Here is a 22,224-nt window from a genome sequence, read left to right as displayed (position 1 = left end):
CAGCCAAAGCCGGAGGAAGCCGAAGTGGCCGCGTCACCCCCACCCAGTGCCACTCTGGCCCCCAGTGCCACCGGCTCCACCCAGCCGCTCTCTGCCTGTGCACCCCGAGCTGGGGGCTCCTTCGAAATCCATCCGGCCCCCAAGCCCGACTTGGCTGCCATCCCAGCCCACGACCTGCAGGCCCAGGCCCTGGCCAAGCTGCGCCTGAATTCGCGCAATTCCTTCCTCTTCGTGCCCCGCCGGGAGGGCGGCCCGGCTCTGCCCCCAGCCCAGAGCGCCAGGCCGGTGCCACCGCCACCGTCCTCGGAGAAGGCACCGAAGGAGCCCCCGAGGGCTTCCGCCCCGGAGCAGGAAGAGCCTGTCGCTTCCCCACCGGCGCCTCTGGATCCGTTGGTACCTGTGACTTACATTGATGACATTGTGGAGCCGGACAGCGGGGAGCTTTCTCCCAGGGCTGGCTCGGCTGCGAGAACAGGGAGCTTGGTGGATCAGCCTGGAGGAGCTGGCCCTGACCTGGAGATGGAGTTTTCCTCCATGCCCCTGTACAGACCACACTCTGCCCCCCAGCAGAGGGGAGGCAGCACCTTCACTGTTGTGCCCAAAAGGAAGCCCGTTGCCTCGGGGCTGCAGACTCTCACTAATGCCAGTGGAAGTCCGCAGCGGGAGGAAGAGGAGGAGGATGAGGAGAGCAAAGGAAAAGGCAAAGCCGTGGAGAACGCTGACGGGCCCCAAGCGGGGATGTCCCATAAAAAGCGCTACCCCACGGTGAACGAGATCGAAGTGATCGGGGGGTACCTGTCCCTGGAGAGGTCCTGCATGAGCAAGACAGGCTCCCGCCGCAAGAAGGTAACTGCCTGGGGCGCCTCTGCACTGAACAGCCAGGCTGAGAGTAGCTCGGTACTACTTTTGGCTTGTCTTTCCATGAGACACGGGGTGGGAAGATGGGCAGTGTTTTTCTGGTCTTTTTGAGAGCCGGAGGCTTGCCCTCAGGGAGGGGGCATTGGGTGCTGTTCCGCCAAGTAGATGAGGGTGGGATATGACCTGTGATAACTGCAGGACCTCTCCCACAGTTGCTTCTTGGACGTATGATAACGGAAAGTAAAATATTTCAGGTATTTAGAAAATCGAGGTGAGTCGCGTGGTTTGAACAGCTGTGGACTTGCCCCCTTTCTAGCTCTGCTCGCTGTGTCTGGCGGGTGTTGGACACGTTGAGCTCCCTGTGGTCACTGCCCGGCTTGTGACACAGTACAGTGGGCAGCGTGGTGTTGGTGTCTTCCCCGCATTAGTGATCTATTGATAGAGGCTCAAGAATTAGGTCTCTATTAGGCAGAAAGAGATCAGCAACAACTTAACTCCCCTTGATAGGATTATACCACCTGCCTGCTTCTTCTGGACGTGCAGCTACATCTCTGAAGATCCGCAAGATGTCAGTTGCTCCAAGTGTCTTTCTCACTGCTTGGGATCTAACTTAGATCCTTGTGAGCCTTACATTGAGAATTAATCTTTGTATGGCTTGGTGAAATGCATCTGGATGTGATAAAGACACAGTCACGCTGAAAGAGCGAGTTATTTTGCTGCACCAGAGGATTAGGTGTGAATTGTTTGGCTCTGAAAGCAGTATGCCCAGGTGACAAATCCCGATTTCTAGGTCTGCGACATGACATGTTCTTCCATAGCGGGAAGAGTCATTTGACGTTCCGTTACCTAAATTCGACTAAATATTTGATGGACTGAATCCGCATGGGTGCCTGAGGCACTGAGCATTATAATTTGAGGAAATCCTTTGCATAGGGTGCATCTCATTTAGAAGGGAGGCAGGGAATGCTGTTTCTCGTGGCTTAACTTTGTTAAATTCCTTCGTCAGAGCATGCAGTCTGTATTAATTTGATTGTGACTAATACAGGTAGCAGATCTGGAGCATGAGCACCATGAGATCCAGAATAAGCAAATAAGCAGGAGTGTTGATTCTTGCTCAGCGCTCCTGCAGTTTTTCCTTGCCCTCCTACAGGGAAGTGCTTGATCAGACTGGAATTGTTGTGCTGCTTAAATACCTGCTGGCTTGCCCTCATTCCAGCTGTTCTCTTGGCTCTGCTCAGTTCGGTTTGGGGTATTTAATTGGATTTACACCAAATCAGGTGTGTGGTATAAATGCTGAAAATATCAAGACAACATGTTACAGTTACGAGTACTCTTAGGATGGAGCAGAAAACACAGAGGAAACGTTGTGGGACAGACACTCTTAGATAAGCCCGGCTTCTGATGCAGCCAGAGGAGCTGATTTCTCTGTGCAGGGTGGTGCTGTTGGGGCAGTAGCCTCGCTGGTAAAAGAATAAAGCCTCAAGTAAGCAAAACCAATTAAATGGTGCGCAGTGGAAGCTGTCCTTAACAGTACAAAAAGGAGGGAGGGAGACGGGGACAAGGCTAGTGCAGCGACTGAATTGTTTAAGGTTGGTCAAACACTGGGGGACAAGGCTAGTGCAGCGACTGAATTGTTCCAGTGTTTGACCAACCTTAAACGGGAACCCAGAGAAGCAGTGGCATCTCCATCCTTGGAGCTATTTGAAGCTTGCCTGGGGAGAGCTTTGAGCAACTGATCAGGTCAGACCTGCTTGGAGCAGGAGTTTCGGCTAGAGACCTCCAGAGGTCCTTTCCCAGCCTAAAATATATGATTCTTTGAAGTTGGTTAATAGCTGTTTTGTCTGTTCAGTGTTGGACTTGTGTGACATCGGGCAGGTCATGTAGCTTCTCTGCCTACGTGCTTATCAGCTTAATAGCATTAACTGTCCCGCTCTGCAGGCACTCTGAAGATGAAGTGTGCTAAATACTGCAAGATGCATATACAACTGTAACGGCGTTTGCCAAGAATTATATGTGGGGGACGTCCTGCATGAGAACTTGCATAAAAATCTAGCTTCTGAGAAGAGAGATATTAAAAGGCAAAGGAGGAACTGCCTGTTACATTGCAGAGCTCAGGAGGCTGAAACAAATGGGGACCCTTTGGAAAATAAGATCCAGTTTAAGGAGAAGTAGTAGAGACACAAGTTTCTGGGTAAAATTAAATGTGGCGATGTAGTGGGAGTAACACCAGGTTTTCTTTCCGTTCCCTTCCTGCTAGGGGTGGCAAGCATGGAGTTTGACTTTGTAGCCAGGGTTTAGAAGATGCTGATGCTGTAGCAAATGGAAAGATTTCTGTTTACTCTTAACCTAGAGGATGTTTGTGGCTTTTACTCTGGGTAATAAGGCCGAGTGTTGATGCCTGAAAAGGAAGGAGCTAGTATTAGGATGCATTCCTTGGTTTCTTCCCAAGAGATCGCTGTGTGTCGCCAAGGCAACCGGCCAAAAACAAGGGTTCTGATTTGTAGATATGTCAGGGTTTTCAGAAACTTGATTGTGGCCTGAATTGGGCAGAAGCGGACATTTCCTGTGAGCTGGAAGCTGCAGTTCTTTGGTAAAACCAATGTCCCTTTCTCTTTTGGGGGTATCAAAATCAAACCTGATGCTGGTTTCAATGAGCAGCTACCCGGGTCTTTTGGGGTGATTCTCTCCAGGCAGACCTGCTGGATGAGCCCACCTCCTGCTGAGCATCCTCCTTCCCAAACCTTGCCTTGGATTTGCTGAAAGGTCCTTAAGTATGCTCCAGGCTCAAGAAAGTGGTGTTTAGTGAAACTTCGGTGACTTGGAAAACTTCATCCGCTTGCTGGTGCCCAGCAGGAATCTGGGCGAGATAAACAGCAGGTCTAGCACAGCCTGGAAGTGCCGCATTCCTGCAGATCGGGGGTGTCTGTGCTTACAGTCAGGGCTAATGATTTATTAGGAGGGAGGGAGGCAGTTGTGGCAGTTAGACTGATTGTTCTGTGAGATGCAAATTGTGTTTTTCTTCAAATGCGGAAATTCGGCCTCCCTTTTCCATCCCCTTGTCTGGCCACTGATTGCCTGGCTGCGGCAGAGATGCCAGCAAAATGGAGCCCACTCAGTCCACGTCCTCCGGTCCACATCCTCTGTGGCTTTTTGGAGTGGGAGGGTGGCTGGGACAGGGTGGGAGTGGATTCCAGCGCTGCTCTGGTCTGCGTGGAGGGAGCTCCAGCCCCCTGCTCTTGGCTGCACAGCTGCTGACGGCGGCTGCAGGACTTGTGACTTTGCTGTGTCCTGAGGATTGCTGCTGGTGTTCAAGGCCTTTCAGGAAAAATAGCTTTATTGCTCCTTCCAGACACTTCAAATATGTGAAGCAGCTGTTTGTTTTGGGGTTGGAGCTGGATCTTGAGATGATGAGGGAGAGAGAGAAATGCTGTTCCTGTGTCAGAATCAAAAATGGGTTCCCAGCAATCTTGTGCAACTAGAGCTGCTATGGTGGGATGGTCGTCGTTCACCCAGGGCTGTGAAGGTGAACATGGGTTTGTGTATGATGGGACACAATGAAGATCTGCAGGTGGAGGGCAGAGCCCCAGCCGCGCTCGTCCCGAGGACCAGGCTGCCCATGTGGGCAAGGAGTTTGAGCTGTTGTCCTTCTACAGGTGTTAAGATGCCCTTCAGGACTGTTCATCTACTCCATGGCCGTTTTGAGACCTCTCCAAGCGGTATCACGGTTAGTTCAGCTAAAGCACTGGGGGTGTGACTTCAGGTTGAAAACTAAGTGAACGTTTGCGGCTTGGAACGCATGTGCTGGGTTTCAAGCAGAGCGCTGGGCAGCTGCTGGAAGAGGCTGGCTGAGCTGTCAGCTCTGACGGTGAGGACAGGATACGTGCACAGGAGTGGAAGGAGACCTACTGACCTTTATTCTAAACAGGGAGTGGGGGAGAGGATGCAGAGCGCTGCTGGTGACCTCTGATCAGTGCTCGTCTTCATACTCTGTTCTTCAGCCTGACAGCAGCCCCAGGAGGAAGGGAAGGCTTTGCTGCAGGATGTGGATCTTTGGGATCTCGGAGGGTAAAATCTAGCTCGACTGAGCTGACAAGAATCAGTCTTGGTTTGGTTACCTGTCAGAATAATGTACAATAAAGCTGTCAGCAAGATAGAAATCTAGGTTTCTGTAAAACATGTGACCGGCATGTTGGAGCGAGTGACTGGAAAGGACTGCAAACTGCTGAGCCAGCTGGGGTCCTGAGAAGTAGTTGTCTGTCTTTAGGCTTCATGTTCTCATCTTGTTGGAGGCTGGACTCTGCTGTGAAGGTCCTGTCTGTACAGAATTTGCCCCGACTGTGCTCCTTCCTTATGTCCTGTCACTCCTGCAGTTCATCCCAAGCGACAGTATGTTTGTCCTCTCCAGGACCTGGCACCTCTTGGGGACCCTGCAGGAAAGGTGACTTCCAGCCAGGCCACCCAAAGTCCTGTAAATAACAGGATTTGAGAGCCAACAGACATCACATTATTGATGGTTTTAATGTTTTTTGCTTGTCACAGTGGGCAGTTTGCCGGGTGCTGGAAGGTGAGCTGCAGCCTTGTGTGAACAGGGCTTACAAGAACAAGGCTTCTTTGCAAAATTGTCTTCTAAGATGTTCAGCTTCAGCTGAACTTCAAAAAGTTCCAGCTTACGTGGACTTCAGCATAGTCCATTTTCTAACGTTTTGAGCTGCATAATGCCTGAGCATGGCTTCCAAATGCCCACTTAAATGTTTGTTAAAAATTATTCTAAACATCCCTCAGCTTTTCATCATGGGCAGGATTGGGCAGCAGTTTTGTTGGTCTAACCTGCTGAACTTCTTGCTCTGTAGCTTTCCATTTGTGCAGTTCTGCTGGAGATGGTCTCCTGTGAGAACCAGGTGTAGGCTCGAGATGTTGGCAGGGATGAACACTTCCAACTATTGCCCAGACCTGTTTGGAGCAAGTCTGCACAGTGTGGAATCTAAATACCGGTGACTGCCTGAAGTATTTTTTTGCAATGTATAACACAAGTAAATTAACCATAACACAAGTAAATTACCCTGGTGGTAGAAGCAAAAATCTCTCTACGAAAATTACTTAGATTCCCTCGTCTCTGTGTTTTGAAAGGGTCAGGACAAAGATTTGTGTTACTTAGCTCTCGGAGAGCTGCGTGTTCCTGTTCTCTTTTCTGTCTTGTGGCTGTGCTCTGCTGGGGCAAGTACATCTGCCACTTTTAAGGAGGGGCTGTAGTACTACGTATCTGACATGAACGTATTGAATTTTTGGTAGATGAGGTCAGCAGTGACAAGTCCCACTCAGAAAATGTGTCTTTGGATGATCAGGCATAGTCCCTCCCCGGCAGAGGTGATTTCCACTAGCTGTCAGATGTGAGCAGGCTGTTTCACCCAGACAGGGCAATTTCCCTGCCCTTTTCTAATTCTGCTGATTTCTAGCCTATGATATTGATGGCTGAAGACTCTAGAAATCAGGATCTTGTTGCGGTTATAGCTTTTAAACCACCTCACAAGCTGCACCTGAGGCTATCGGTGGGGAAGTAGGTTGTTTTTTGTTTCCTCGCTGCCTGCCAGCTCCTTGAAGTGCTGGTACTTTGTTGTACTAAACCCCTGGCAGAGCAGATGAGTCATATTTATCTCCTCTCTGAGTGGGAAATTTTCTGTGACTGAGATTCTCCATGGCCTTGCCGCTCCCATGCTTCGCCTCGTGCCGCAGCGACGGTCTGAGCTGCTCCCAAATCCCGCCCAGTTCTCTTCCTCCTGCTGTCGGCGGCACAGGGAACGGGACAGAAGAGCTAAAATAGACTCTCTTACGCAAATAAGAGACGAGCCTGCCTTCGGAGCTGGTTAGGACGTGCCCAGGGCTCAGCCCGCCCCAGAGCTTGAGAGGAGATTTGGAGTGCTTTGTGCTCTGAACTCTGATCACGCGGATTACAGTTAACATTATCTTAATCAGTTTCCTTAATCTGTGGACCAGATTGGAGATGGTTTATAATTTCCCTCCATCTTCCTCCAGTTTGTCTTGAGTTTGGGTTTTCCTCCCCACTCTGCTTTTTCCAGTACATGGTCATGGTGTTCTTGAGAAGAGCTGAGGAAGTAATCACTCAGGCCGGCTAGGGCAGAAGTCCTGCTTGTCTGTGTTATATGTGGGAAACGGTAGGAAAAAGTAAAATGTTTAGTTTCCAGGTTCAGTGGCAGTAAAGGAAATCTCGGTAAGAGCTGCTGCAGCAGCATCTCCTTCACCTCTGGGGTTGTGCTCACTTCCCTCCTGGGAGAAACCTGGGCAATTTAAAATCTATTTACAAACCCAGACTCTTCCTAGTGACTGCAGAGGGACGTGGTATGCCATGAAGCTGTAACGATATTGCTCTTTGGACAGTTTGTGTAGGGAGAGTCACGTGAAGCGTCTATCACACGGAGAAACTGCACAAACATCCTGGGAAAATCTGGACTGAAGGAACTTGGTGCTGATGTTTTCTGAGAAGTGCCCTTCATATGATCTTGGGAACTTGGCAGGATGGAGCTACTGTTTTGTAGGCATTTGAAGGACTATAGGCAAGCTGAAGAAAATATCTCAGACGTTATGAGAGCAAAACACTTGCGTGCTTAGGGAAATTGTATAGCTTGCAGACCTGAAAATTCAGGTCTGAGGGCATATCCGTAAGCCTCATGGTGAACTGTAAGGCCTTTGACAGGGTCCCCCACAACGTCCTTCTCTCTCAACTGGAGAGGTATAGATTTGATGGGTGGACTGTCTGGTGGGTGAGGAATTGGTTAGAAGTTTCACTCTCCCGTGGGGAGAAAAGCAGGAAAATCCCGACAGAGTTGCTCTTCTCTGTCTTGCCATGGGCTTTTCCTGGGAGGATGCAGCTCTAAGAACAGTAGAAGACAGACAGTGAAAAATTGGAGTGAGTCTGGCTGATGCCACCGAGATGGTCAAGGGCTGGAGCACAGGAAGGGTGAGGAAAGGCTGAGGGAAACGGGCTTGTTCAGGAGATGAGATTATTCGGGCTGGGGGATGAAGGGATTGAGAGCAGCCCTGCCGAGAAGGACTTGGGGGTACTGGTGGATGAAAAGCTGGACATGAGCCAGCAATGTGCACTCCCAGCCCAGAAGGCCAATCGTATCCTGGGCTGCATCACAAGAAGCGTGGCTTATATATAACAGGACAAGGGGGACAATATAGGTTGTTATATATATATATAACCTATATAATCTATATAATAGACTAGACTTATATCTAGTCTAAATCTAATATAAAAAGAAATTGTTTACGCTGAGGGTGGTAGAGCACTGGCACAGGTTGCCCGGAGAGGTGGTGGATGCCCCATCCCTGGAAACATTCAAGGTCAGGTTGGACGGGGCTCTGAGCAACCTGATCTAGTTGAAGATGCCCCTGCCCACGGCAGGGGGGGTGGACTAGATGACCTTTGAAGGTCCCCTCCAACCCAAACTATTCTATGATTCTATAACTTGCTGCACCTAGTCACTTGTCTTCGAGGCAGTATCTTTTGCATATTAGTAGTACAGAAAAAGGGCAAGAGAGACATGAACTCTGTCGTGCAGCTAATACTGTTCACATCGCTGAAGGCTTTTGGTCCTGAAGTCTAGAATGAGCTCCTTGCCAGGGTGGGAAGTAATTATGTTCCCAAACTCCCCGTATTTCCCGGGAAATGATGCACCATCTGTCCCATTCCAGCTGGAAACTGTTCACTTGCACCAAACCGAGGTATTTGTTTGGACTGCTCTGGTCAGTCTCGGTTGCACAGAAATGTCTGCGGCTAGCATCTCCCAGCACTGCACTGCCTTGCAGTCACAAATTGTATGCTCAGAGTTGCCTGTAAAGCAGAATCCTTTGCTGTTTGGGAGTTTTGTGTGTTGTTTATGAAGATGCCAAGTCTTGACACTAATTGTATCTTGTTTATGCCTGCTCTCTTTGTGTATTCAGATGAGATTTATTTCATATATGTAGGGAGATTTGTCCAATTCTTATGGGCCAAGTAAGTAATATTTGAATTGCTTGTTAAACTGTGGAAGGCTCTGGCTCCTCTGTCTGCAGATGTGCGAAGGAATGAAGGGATCCTTGGGTGAATAGCTGCTTTGTACCGTGTCAGACTGGGACTCCAACTGCCCTGTGGTTGTTTGGGTGCTGGAATCTCTCCTTGTCTGACACAGTCAAGGGAAGAGTTAACAAAGCTGCCTGCCCTGCAATGCTCTCCGGGACTGTCCCTACCCTGTCACTTCTCACCAGGAATTTGAAACTTCCCTGTGTCTTGTACAAGGAGTTTAATATTTCGAATCTCCATGCATTGCTCCTATCTACCATGTGCTTCAGCATATTGATTACACAGAGCTAGCTTTGTGGGTTGCCTTGTAAATGGAGACTTTCTTGTTTTGCCTTGTGGCTTGGGAGCTGGGATGCAATCCTGGAGGCAACCTCCCCTTTGCCAGCAACACAGTGCTTCCTTGACGTGCTACTGCTGTAAATCTTTAGTGCTGCTAGCTCTATTCAGTAAGTAACTCTGTGATGTAGTTTATAGTTGAGCAAAACTCAGTGTTACTCTTAGGAAACACTTCTTGGAAAAGCATGATCAAGTGAGCCTATGGTGGAACAGCCAACTCCTGTGCCTCAAAACTCTTCTTTTTGTACAGATTGACAGAAAAGTGCATTTCTGCAGTGCCATCTGCAGTTTTCTGGGCGTACTTAGGCTGCTTCAGCCATAGCAGTACAGGGTTAAACTGATAGAGGAACCAAGCCTCAAGTCCCCTCCATTCCTAGGGGTACCTGTCAGGGAAAAACCCTTTCCTCCTGTGTCAAGGAAAGGCTTTAGAGGTACAAAAGCTCCTTATCTTCTCCGAATGATAGCAAATGCCTTGGTAATATGCTGATGCTATTGCAGCCCCCAGGGTACTATTCCAGGCTGTGGCACATAGAGATTGTGCCTGGAGTTAACAATTTGGGCTGACACATGACCACGTTTTCAGGACAAGTACAGGCACGTAGAGCTTATGCTCATTGCTAACTCCTATGAAATGGCTCATTTTCCCAAAAATCCTTTATCTAAAAGTTTCAGAGAGAAAACTGCATTGCACGGGAGTTGTCTAGATCACTGGCTGCAGGTTGTAATGAAAAAAATGAAGGTCCCCGCAAAGGTATGCAGTTTATGAACTGCTCCTCCACCTCCTTTTACTAAATCTGCTGACCTGTGAGAATGGTCAGACTGGGTCAGATGGAAAGACCGGGGTAAACCCCTTTGGGATCTTTGTCTACCATAAAATATCTGCTTCTACCCTCTCTTTCCAGTGTCACAAGCAGTTATTTGTGCAGGGACCTTCGCTCTCACCCCACGGCAGTGTGGAGGTGGGAGGTCGTTCTGTGTTAAGAACCCCCCCCTCTTCGCACACATCCTGAGCTCTGCTGGGCAGAGCCTCCACCAACCTCCCGAATGGGTTTTGGTGCTTCAGGAGCTTTCCTGCCCAGCCTGGGGGGGCTGTTCCTTGCAAACCTCTATGGGTTGCTCTATGTCAACAGGCTTCCTGGTGCACTCCCAGTTGTCTGCTGCTGCAGTTTTCAGGTATCCAGTGTGATCTCTTGTGCTTTCGTCTCGTTGACCAAATCTTTAGACAACTGGTGCAGCAGCAAATGTAGCAAAGCTCAATGTAAGACTGCACAGAAGCACAAGGTTCTTCACAACACTGATTTTGTTCATGCTTGTTCTCTCGGAGATATCAATCACTTGCTCTTTTGTATTCATGCTGAATTGTTGTCCACCCTTCCTGCAGGTATCAGCTGAAACCCTCCTGCTGCTGTTGCTGAGAAAGGAGGAGGCATTTGACTGACCAGGTGTGAAAAGCTGCTTTAAATCACACCCAGCAGCACGGTCGGCAGCCCATGCATGGCCTAGGGAGTCAGCGCAGTCTCTAATTTTGTCACTTCAGGATTATATTGCTTGAGGAGAGAGGATTAGAGGAAAATTAGTACCTGAAAAGAGCAAATCTTGATCCCTGGTGCTACTCAGCTGTTTGGGTCTTGTGAAGTACTTGGGTAGCGTAACCACGTTACCGAAAAATTGCTGTGTCCCTCGTCGCCACGCAGCAGCCACTACCCTCTTATCTAGTCTGCAGCAGCAGTGCGGCGGGTTTGGACATGCTGGAGGTACTGTGTGATGTTAGCAGGGGCAGGAATAAACTCCAGCTTGTGCTTCACGACTTGCCATCCCATCCGGCTCCTCCGTACACTGAGCCGGGACAGCAGCGGTGCCCCTTTCAGCCTCCTGCAAGAGCCACGGGTTTGGGAGAAGGCTGTTCACAATCGCTCTGTGGGGAAGGGGAAATGGGCTCAATCGTTTTCAGTCCCATTGTAGGCTGCTATGGTGGGGATCAATATGCTGACTCTGACTCTCCTTGCTGGAATATAGTTAAAGGGTGATTTTTTTGTTCTCTTTTTTCTTTTAATGCCTAGAACAATTTTCTTTTTTCCTTACTATTATAAGGTGAGGATTTGGATTGCCAAAGAGGTGCCTGGTCAAAAGGTGTAAAACACCCTACATTATCACTTTGGCTTTGCCACATCTGCCACAAAGCAAATGTGATAATGGGTGGAGAAGAGAAAAGCCACACTAAAGAGGTTGCTTCTGGAGTTGAGGATGCAGATTAACCCGTTGGTTTGCTCCCGAGACTTACAGAGATATCCCTGGTTTGTGAGAAGCCATCGGGTGTTTGCTCTTTCATTAACTGTGGAGTCTTGCTGACTTTCCCACCTCAGCTTTTGGAGGCGAGGTGTCTGCTGACTTTCATTGTTCATGTCGCAGGTTGGTTTCTGTAAACTGGTCATTTTTATTTCTAATATGTCTTTGTACATGGGGGCTCTTTCGTTGTCGGTCTGGGTGCAGGCTGGGTCCTGACAGCCTGCACCCCTGAAACAAGGTTGACTTTTTTTTCTTTTCTTTTCTAAGCAAGCCCTGTGTGACTACTCAGATTTATGCTTGTTGGGCAATGTTCACCCTGGCTTCTCTTTCCTGGGTGCTCTACCTATTACTGTTCAAATCCTAGCAAATAAATAAATGATTTTTGCTATGGCAACAAAAATCTGGTGGCTGAACAGCACAATATTCCCTGAAAAGCCTGCCTTATTCTTCCCAGTGTGGCTCTGATTGCTGAGCAGAGTATTAATGTATAGATATATGGGTTTGGCTTGGACCCTGGTTTTGTGACAGAGTTCTGGGTGAAGCATTCAGCTGAGCAAATAGTGACAAATCCCTGCAAACATCCACAACTGAAGGGTGCAAAATTCTTCCTTTCCACAACTGGCAGCTGCTGCTGAGGCAGAAACGGGGGAACCACTGCTGAGACACGATGAGCAGAGTTCTCTGGCTGGGCTCGAGTGTGCTTGGCTTTTCTGGGATACATTTTTCTTCTAAAGAAAATGACCCCTGTCGCCTTTTGTGTTTCCATAAAAGTCCATATCTCTGTCAAGGGGCTGCTGGCTGTGCAAACCTGTTGTCTGTGCCATTACTGAGCTCTTGATTTTTCTTTTTCGATGGTTCCTGGGACTGAATCTGCCTGTGTTCCCTACGCACAGTGCTCAGTTCTGCTCATTAGCTGCTCAGAGGGTTTCTTAAGGCAGCTGTGTTGACCCACGTGTCCCCTAATTTTGCCTGAATAAGTTGCCCTCCATCTTCTGTTGGATCCAGCAGAGCTGCTTTGTGCCTCCCCTGAAACCGCGTCATGCTTGGGGAGGGGAGCTTGCGGGGGGAACCCAGGCGATGCCACGGCAGGTTTATCGCTTTGAGTTTTGGGGCTGCTTTTGGGGCTCTCGCTCTGCATGGGCAGGGTTGACTGAGCGCCCCGGGGGGGTGTGCAGGTGCGGGGAAGGCGGCTGCTCGGGCAGAGCCTGTTTGCCGGAGTCCAACTCTGTGCCAGGGCCTGGTTGTTCCTCCGGTGTTTGCTTTGCCTGGGTGCATCCAAGTGCTTTATTGCAGAGCGGCCACAGGGCTCTTCCTACTTCTTGGTAGCAGCACAGTGGGTGTGGGGGGGTGGGACGCTGCTGTAGAGCAAGCCAACGTGGTTTTTGGGGGGGGTCTTGCGCCAGGGTGTGCTCATGCCAAGCAGGACTGCCTGGTGTCAGCCTTCGCGTAGGCTGTGCTGGCCCAACCGGAGGTCTTGCTGAAGCAGCAAATTATCTTGTTACGAGCTCTCGCCCAGGCTGGGGCTCTGGGTGCATGGGGCTGGCACCGCTGTGGTTAATGATTGCTCTTTTTGAATAGCTTCAACATTGCCTCCTACGACGTTGCGGCCCCTCTGCAGCAGGTACCCCACAAACCCTGTTGGCAGAGCGTTCTGCGGGACACCCAGCCTGGCTCCGGGGAGCGAGCGTGGCCCGAATTGAATTGGCTGTGGGCAAGTGGGAGCTGCTTTAGTTCAGGGCTTAGGCTGGGCTGTTGGCGTGTTGCCTCTGGGCACTGCATGGGGGGTGTCTCCTGGTCATTTCTGCTGCTTTCTACTCTTTGGTTTTACTCCCTGGTGAGGCTGTTTTCTCCTCTTGCACTACAGGCAGCTTTGGTCCAAATTAGACTCAGAGTCATTTTTCTTAGACGTTTCCTCCTGATAGCAGAAAACCAGGAAAACTTAGTTCCGTCTCCAAAGCTTAAATTCTAAAAACAGGACACATCTCTCCTGTCCCCTTTATTTTCAATGTTTAGTCAAGTACTTCTTGCCCTGTTCAGCACAGTTGCCAGCACTGGTAAGCAGCCTGCGTGCAGTATCTGGTTCTGGGATAGCTTCTGAGCTTCCAGGAACCCTGGGCACTTCCACCCTCGTGGCCTTCGTGCCTGGCAGCGTGGCTCATCCCCGCAGCACAGACGCCACATTGTGAGCGGTCGCTGCCCGCTCTGCTGCTTGGCTCGGATCAGGGAGCATCTAGGTCAGCAGCAGGGGTGAGGAATTCAGGGAACAGCGGCTGGGATAGTCAGATCTTCAGGGCCATTTTATTCCAACCCTTTTCTCTGAAATACAGTAATTCCCCTCCCATGTGTCATCTGTAGAAGGTCAAAGTGGCTCTGCCCAGGGCTGTGGCAATGAATGGGGAAAGGCAGCTGGTTGCCCTCTCTGTTATTTCCATCCTTCCTTCTCCTGGGAGCGTGGGGAAGGGAGCCAGCCTGTGTCCGAGTTAGAGTCCCGGACTCGGGCAGAATAGCACACAGCTCCATCGTGCGTATTTGCAGTGCGGAGGAGGCGTTACGTACTCACTGTGTTACCTGGGTTTGATTCCAGCTCCCCTCAATGCTTTTCTGAAAAGCAGCAGTGAAATGCTCACTGTCTTGCCTTGAAAACCCTTACCACCCGCATAGCTCCAGCGTGTCTTGTCTGTGGGCAGCGCAGGATAACGCAGTAGCAGGCCGGCTCCCGCTCACTGCCGGTTTGCAGGCTCTGTCCCCCCATGCAGTTGCAAGTTTGGCTTCAGCAGGGCCTGTTGGCAGCAGCAGCATCGCAACGGTGCTCCATGCACAGGAGATGCAGAGAGGCGGCTGCTGGTGCTGCAAGAAATACATGCATCTGGGCTTCACACGTGGTGCGTCGTTGCTTGATAGCTGCTTGGGGCCACATGCCCCAACCACCTTGCTTGATAGCTGCTTGGGGCCACATGCCATTTCTCAGGCTGTGGTGTATTTTGTATATGAGGGAAACTGCAAGTAAGGCACATGGGGCAAATGTGCTGCGCTTTCTTCTTGCCAGTTATTACACAGCATCAGAAGAGATCTTCTGAACCATCCAGCTCCTACCGCCTGTCACAAGCAACCACATGCTTTTAATTCTGTTCATAACCCTATTAGCTCAATTTTAAATGTAGTTAGAAGTAAAGGGATCACAACACCCTTTTAGGCAGCTGGTCCTGAACCTTGATCCACGTTGGCTAGATACTTCCCTACTTTTGGCGTAATATTCCTGGCAAGCTTATCCTCCTTGTTTGTCTGTTTGTATGCTGGCATCAGCAGTTCTTATTTGCTCCTTGGTGTTTATTTTCTTGGTGTACTTAAAAAGAGCTGTTATGCTTTTTCTCAACCTTCATTCTTGCTGGTGTGAACAGGCTGAATCTCCGCTCCACCTGTTGAGATGACTTGTAACCAGATCTTCTAAGCAGAATGGTAGATAATGATTAAGACATGTTAAGGCTTCAGGGGAACAACCCCTTCTCTCGGCTTTTCCTTTCAACTTGGAAGAGGACATCTGGAGTTACTGTGTCTGGGTTTGGGGGTCCTGCTACAGGATAGATGCAGAAACTGGAGCAGGTCCAGCAGAGGCTACCAGGGTGCTCCTGGGGCTGGAGGAAGTGGCATATGAGGAGAAGCTGAGGGAGCTGGTTTGTTCAGCCTGGAGGAGAGAAAGGGGGAGTCCAATTGCTGCCTTCCACTACCTGCGGGGTGTTACAGGGAGGACGGAGCCAGGCAGTCCCTATTTCCAGTGGAAATACCCTGCTTTATTCCTGGTTTATTTAAGCAGAATCCTAATGATGATTACAGTCCTGTAGCCAATCCAAAATTTTCTTTCTCAGTTATTCACAGGTGACGAACTTCTCTTAGAGCAAGGGCTGATCTTAAACATTGTCCCATTTCTAGTGTTCTTGCTCTCCAGTTTTCTGAATGACCCATAAAATTCTGTTTTTTCCTTGATGAACTCCCATGTTGGAGTCATCTTCATTCTCAGTGTCCCAGTTATTGTGCAAAGGTCACTAGTGAGAATACTAAATAAAACTGGTTTCAGAACAGAACCTTTAAGTACCTCCCACTTGTCCAGTATTTTCCCTCTCTACTACCACCTGTTACCACCTTTCCTTTAGCTGCTTCCATCTTCTCACTTTTGGTATTAAACCCTGTGTTTATCTAGCTTAAATAGCTTTTTGCCAGGACGTCCTCCCAAAAATGTAGTCCTGATCACTGATGTTTCTACTGTCTAGAGCATGGGTACACAAATGAGTTGGCAGGCATTAGCAATGTCACCTTTCCAACATGTGGATGCTTTCCTATCCTCCTTGGCAGCACTGATCCCTCTTGCGGGACATGCCTGCAGCTCCTCCTGGCTGCTGGGCATCACAGTGTTAGACAATGGCAAAGCGTGTGCCGGGGCAAAAAGCCAGAGGTACTCTCGACCTCTCAGCCCCCTGACTCCATCCCATCTATTTGGGTACCTGCCTTTGTGGTTTCTCTCAGTGCGGTAAGAGATTCGGCAAGGCACATGGGGAAAGGTCGGGGGATATGCAATGGCTCCTTTAAACTAGGGTGAAGCCCTGGAGTGGGAGATGGTCTTTGCCGGAGGAAATGTTACGATCGATGGTTTCTTGTGCTGCTTTCTAATAATTCTCCTTTTCTGTTGTGTAGATGAAGATCTCTTTCAATGAGACAAGTTTGCAGACTATGTTTGAGTACCCATCAGAGAGCTCACTGGCAGAAGAAGAAGAGGAGGAAGAAGAAGAAGATTCTTCTGAAACAGAGGAGGACAAGTCTTGCACCTTTTACATTCCACGCCCAAATAGCACTTTGCATCCCAGTACACCTAACTCAGGTGAGCGAGGCACTGTGTTGGCACTGTGGGGTTATTGGTGGTGTCAAACACTGTCCATGTTTCCTACAGAGCCTCATGGGGCTCCACACAGGTGGAAATGCCAATGGAGGTGACTTCTGACAGCAGAATTTGGGCTTAGTGGGGGCAGGGCTTGAACCAGAACAGGGAACTGCAGATGGGCAGCTTCCATGCTGTCCCTGCCAGGATCCTGATCCCACTTCTTTTTGGGGCAGTGAGAAATATTCACGTCAGCTTTGTCCTTCCAGCAGATTTATCCAGCTACACCCCAAAGCACTCTGTGAAGTTCAGCGAGTGGCAGGAGCAGAAATATGAGGAGATGCCTGCCACAGAGGGACCCCTCCCAAAGGAAGCTGATTCCCAGGGGAACCATGTCATGGTGAGACTTTAAATAAGCAGGTCTTGGCTTTGTCCTGCTGTGCTCTTATCTCAGTGCTCGGGTTGGTCTGGACGGTGGATGGGACGGGATGTGCCTTCCACTGAACACCTGTGTGTGTGTTCACCGCCCAGGGAGGTGTGCCACCACTCACAAAGGGATCAACACAAGGTCCCGCTGCCACTAGCAGACCTGCCTCTCCCTGTATGTGTAAAGGAGACTTAAGGTAGCTGGCACACTTTGTACTCCAGGGCATGTTTGGAGGGGGTAATTAAATGTGCTCGTTAGCCCCGGGCAAGGTGCCAATGCAGCCTTCACTGTCCAAAGGTGCGGGTACTCATTTGCTTTGGATTTGATGACACCTCCATGTCAACTCTGCTTTCTCCACAGCTCACCCCAGCAGAGAAGGGCGGACTCTCCGATTTCAGCAGCGAGCCTGCTCTGTATTTTTGATCGCTTCACCTTCTAGCCTGCAGCAGCGGCTGCTGGACAAAACGTGTCAGTGCACCTTCCAAATGTCCATGCAAGCACCACGGAAATAAGCTTCTGGGTCCCTCCCTCACCACAGTTTTCGCTGGATCCTGATGCCAAGGGTGGACTAGATGCTATTGGGCATCTTTGGAGAATATTTGCACTGGATTCTGGGACCTAACTACTACTTTTAAGATGTATGATTTATTCTACCTGTGGCCTTGCATATTCCTTGTTCAAGATCAGCTGCCGATTAGGCAAGCGTCCTAAGAACAGATCTGTAATCCCGGGATGGATGTAGATTCTCTCAGTGCTTATCTGAGTCCGTCCATCCAGGCACTGAATGGGGTCTGGACGGCTTTTGTAATACTTCTCCCATCAGAGGCCCCAGTGAAGAACAGTTCTAGAGTTGGAGCACTGGGAGTATCTGGGCAGTTAGCTGGATTCACAGAAGTGGTTGTGATTTGAAAGCTAGATTGGGTGTCAGTTTGGAAAACCATTGAAGGTTCATGGTTTGTTCTTGGCATGTTTCTGGGTCTAGTTTCACTGAACCATCGTGGAATTGATGTGCCAGTTACGTTCTTGTGAAGGAAACTGAACGCACTGTGTGAGGGATGGGAAGGGGAATAAATGCCTTTAGCTTTAGGTGTCATTTTTGCACTGATATGTAAAGAAGTGTCCAGACTGGCTTGAGCCTCTTGAAGATTCCCAAACATCGGCCACAGCTTTGATCTGTCCATACCTGACTCTGGCGTCCAGCCTCGGCACAGCTCTGATTGTGCTTCAGTTTGCCAGTTCCTCCTGTTGCTTTGTTCCAGCATCTAACGGGGCCAGGCCCAAGATTTATCCGTCTTGGTTGATGGGGAGGCTTCCTTCTAGCCATGCTTGCTCTGCTCCTCTAACGCAAAGCACAGGACGGCCATTTCACTCCTTTATTCTGCAGAACTTGAACAAGGAATATGGGTTTTTTTTCTAGGATTTTTATAGTTCTATTGTAATTGTTTAATGCAGCCAATATGCAAAAGAATCTGCTAGACTCTTCCATTTAAGTTTTCTACTACTGTAAACTCAGGGTCAAAATTGCACTCTGGAAAAGACAGAACACTGCTGCTAATGTGATTTGTACTTCTGGGATTAAAAGAGATGCAGTTGGAATAGATACAGCCTCTTTGGGCTTCATGAAATGAGTGGTACCCCAGCGCGTGGCTCTATCCAAAGGAACAGGCTGGTATCTTTGATTAAATTTGATACTTTTATTGGTTTGTCTATTATATATAGATGATGAATGTCTAGTCAAGCTGACACTGGTCTATGAACTGAAAATGCTCTCCATACCTTGCACTTGTTCTGGTGTATATTGTAGCAGGAGGAGGAAGGTTGTTCTGCTGAAAAACAGCCAGGACTAAATGTTAGGACATACCTACTTCTGGCTGTTCTCTTCTTCTGCCCTGGGTGCCTAAATATTTCTGGAAAGATAATGCAAAAAAAAAAACCAACCCCAAAACTCAGCAGTTTGTTAGATGTTGGCTGGAGGGGACACAAAGGAACGCTTTCCACCTCCTTGCACTTCTGAGGCTTGTCCTTTTCAAGCTAACTCCCCGCTAACTTTCAAGATCTGCTCCCCGCGTGACCTCCCAGGAGCAGTACGTGGCTGGCAGTGCATCTGCGTCTGACGTGACGCAAGTACTGTCGGAAGGAGCAGTGAATCCCATGTGCTGAGGCTTCTCCTGAAATACTTCAGGACAAGATGCTGAGACTGGGGTAGAGCGAGGAAGAATGCAGGACTGCTAGTGACTGCTAGACTTAAAGGATGAGTAAGTTACCAGATATGTGGAGTTAAACACTGAGCAGTGCCCACAGCCAGTAGCAGTGCACACAGCCAAAGAAGGTCAGGGACTGTGTTTGAAGAGAAGGTTATGCACAGCTTTTCTAGTAGAAAAGGTCCCAGTGGGCATCTTGCACTGTGGACAAGCTCAGGCCAGTTTAAGGCAGCTCTATTGCTAGATTTGCAACTTAAAAAAAATGCAGGTGATGAAGCAAAAGCTGCCTGCAATTAAAGTTAGGGGCAAGGTGTCTGAACTAGTCCTGACTTTGTTCTACTGTGGATCAACGAGGAATGCTAAAGCCAACAATATCCTGCAGCTTGTTCCACTGACTTCAGCCAACTGAAATGCTGCTCTGGTACTCGGCCTGCTGTTCTCAGTGAATTAGCCCTGTGCCTACAACTCCTCTGGTGAGGACGGGCTCAGTGGAGGGGTGAGAGCGCAGAGCGTGCTTCTCAACAGGAGCACGTGGTGCCCTGGTGTGCTGCTGACTTCTCTACTCCCTCCAGTTTGCCTGCTCTACCTTGCAGCTGTAATTTGCACCTCGCTGAGCGCTGCCTTCGCACTTCCCGGCTTTGTACTCTAATCCCTGTCTGTACCAGATGAACTCTCAGCTTGTTCTTGGCAAAGCAAGGTGAATGCTATTTTGAGGGCAAAAGCATTAGCTGATGGGTCACCTCTGTGGATATGCTTCAGTATCACTGTGCTCAAAACAAAGGTTTGGGGGTTTTTTTGTAGATGCCTACCCTGATCTCTAGCATTTGAGGATTAACTTTAGTAGATCTCTAACTAATACCCAAGTGCATCTGAAAGGAAAATGTACTTCTGCAAAACAAAGACTTTTATTAAATGTGGCATCCTTGTACCAGAACAGCAGCTGCCCCAGACCAACAGGACTTCCCAGGTTGAAAAGCAAGTTTAGGAATGCTTTTGTCCACGTGCTTGTTTTTCTTTTTCTTTTGAAGTGCTTTGCGGCTCACTGGCTTTACCAGCATTCCCAATTTCTCCCTTCAGGACATCTAGCAATGTCTGAGAACTCTCCAGAATCTGGGAAAGAAAGAAATAAAAATAGCTTATTTTTACATAAACTAACTGTTTCTCTTACGAGTTCCCTTTGAATTCAGCTGATCTACCTTGCAGCAAGAGGGATTCTCCAGCCCTCACAACATCTAATTCTCGGTGACGTATCATCCTATCTCACTGCGGGAATAGCTGCGGAGGAATTTCTCTGGTTCGTGCCCGTATTCTGAATACGAAACACCTTAAGCAATTTATCTATCTTGGAGCACGAGGCAGAGAACTTCCTGAAGCAGCTGCGGGGTGAACTTTAGTTTGTTATTAAGGGAGATGCTGATACCTGGGCTTTTTAGATCAGTATCAAATTGTGCTCAGCTGACCCAGTTTCAGCTGTCTTCCACTGTTAAAGCTGCACACTTTAGGTTTCTTGCTTAAAGACTAACTCAACTCTACAATGACCTTAAGTCAGACTTTCCTTTTATTAATTTTCTTCTATTTTTAGCTTATATTGTATATAATCTAACACTCCCACTTACTATGCACTAGGAAGCAAGGCTACAACAGGTTTAGGAGATCTTGCTGCCTGTCCATCTCACCATTTTAAAGTTTTAACACGGTGGACAACTGTAACAAAATGTGATAGTAGGGTTGTAGTCCCAAAGATCATTTACGTTCCTATGAACTTGTGGAAATCACTAAGTGGTCAGAGAAGAGATGAAGGACGAGACACCAGTAGACCGTGTTGGTGGGATCTTGCCATCTTGTCCGAGGAAGGAGGTGGAGTCCTGCGACTGTCACGGGCTGGGGGAAGGCAAGGAGTGCGATTACAGAGAAGAGGTGTACATCCACAGGAACGGAACTTTGTTACCGGTTTCTGTTCACAGGACGTCCGCGTTTCCTCTCCTAACCACCTCTGCTTTTTACCTGCTGTGACTGTCTTTTAATTTCAATAAACATGAATTCATTTGTAGGCTGGGGGGTTGTGACTTGTATCTCAGGGAAGGTTTCTTTTAAAAGGTGCTGTCTGTTCATGTAGCTTTACAACACAATTTCTAAGCTGTTAAATTTTTATGCAAGTTCCCCCCTTCACCCCAAACCATCAGGTCTTGAAGTAGGCTGAGAAAACAGCTCCAGCCGCATCTGAAAAATAACTGTCACGGGAAAGTACTGAATTTGGGAGATGAAGAGGATCTGACACAGAGTAGGGACCACGTTAAAAAAAATGCATGGGAAAAGGAGAACGTAGGCAGCAGCTAACAGGGGAAGGGGTGCTCCTGAACTGAAACGGCTCTTGGTTACCAATAGAGGGAAGATCATTGCTTATCTGAAAGTGAGCTGGAAAGATCCTTTTATTTTTTTAAAAAGCTGGTCAATGTGTAATTCAAAAGTGAATTCAGCTGCTATCCTATGTGCAGGATGAAGCAGTCCCTGCCTGGCAGAGTTTAAAAATACGGGACAGGTGAAAGGATTGAGCCCCCCCAGTACCTGAAATAACAGTACGGGCCCTTGTGCTGTTCACCTCCTTCCCACCCCTTTACTGGTCCAACATTTCTACTTTTTTAAACGATGTTATTCCATTAAAAATGGAAGAAATTGCATGGAAAGTTGAGCAAAAGGAGTGTCTAGTAAGCTAACAGCTCTGCCACCACAGTTTGTTATTACCCGCATGAATTCATGGTCTTCTGGGTCAATGCCTTGTCTCTGGTTTCCTCCTTCCCCCCCCCGCCGCAGATGACGGTTTGTGAGATGGTCTTTCTTTAGGGGTCCGTTCCAAGGGCAATTTTGATGTATTTTGACAATTTGCTTTAACATAACCTCCACTTCTTCTCCCCTTGAGACGGGCTCTGCGGGACTCGCTACCCACCGAGCCCGTGGGAGCCGTGCGGGCTCCTCGCTGGGCAGCACCCCGCGGTCCCTCGGGCAGCCGAAGGCGGGGGGATGCCTGTGCCCTTCGGCACCACCGGGCTTCGCTTCCCCGAGCTCAGACAGCACAGCACCAAAACAAACCCCAGCCCAAGCCCCAGCCTCCCCGTTAAGGGGGACTGCGTCTGCCGGGAGCTCTGTCCCGCCCGGCCCCGGGCAGCGGCAG

At 49.0% G+C, this 22,224-nt stretch overlaps 2 protein-coding genes across 2 annotated transcripts in view; both read left to right on the top strand.

Annotated features, from left to right (window-relative positions):
* Positions 1-21,098, top strand: part of TPRN (taperin) — a 33,668-nt gene extending 12,570 nt beyond the window's left edge. Inside the window, exons 2-5 of the mRNA XM_009283623.2 lie at positions 4-846; positions 16,247-16,430; positions 16,697-16,827; positions 17,215-21,098. Of these exons, the coding sequence (XP_009281898.1) occupies positions 4-846; positions 16,247-16,430; positions 16,697-16,827; positions 17,215-17,277 (1,221 nt within the window). The 3' untranslated portion in view covers positions 17,278-21,098. The remainder of the gene's footprint in view (positions 1-3; positions 847-16,246; positions 16,431-16,696; positions 16,828-17,214) is intronic.
* Positions 20,850-22,224, top strand: part of ANAPC2 (anaphase promoting complex subunit 2) — a 13,084-nt gene continuing 11,709 nt past the window's right edge. Inside the window, exon 1 of the mRNA XM_009283622.2 lies at positions 20,850-21,005. Coding sequence (XP_009281897.1) covers positions 20,850-21,005 — 156 coding nt within the window. The remainder of the gene's footprint in view (positions 21,006-22,224) is intronic.

Source organism: Aptenodytes forsteri, unplaced genomic scaffold (genome assembly GCF_000699145.1).
Source record: "Aptenodytes forsteri isolate BGI_AS27 unplaced genomic scaffold, ASM69914v1 Scaffold518, whole genome shotgun sequence".
NCBI classification, from domain to species: domain Eukaryota; kingdom Metazoa; phylum Chordata; class Aves; order Sphenisciformes; family Spheniscidae; genus Aptenodytes; species Aptenodytes forsteri.
Note: the sequence above shows the minus strand (reverse complement) of the source record. Positions and strands in the feature narration are given on the sequence as shown.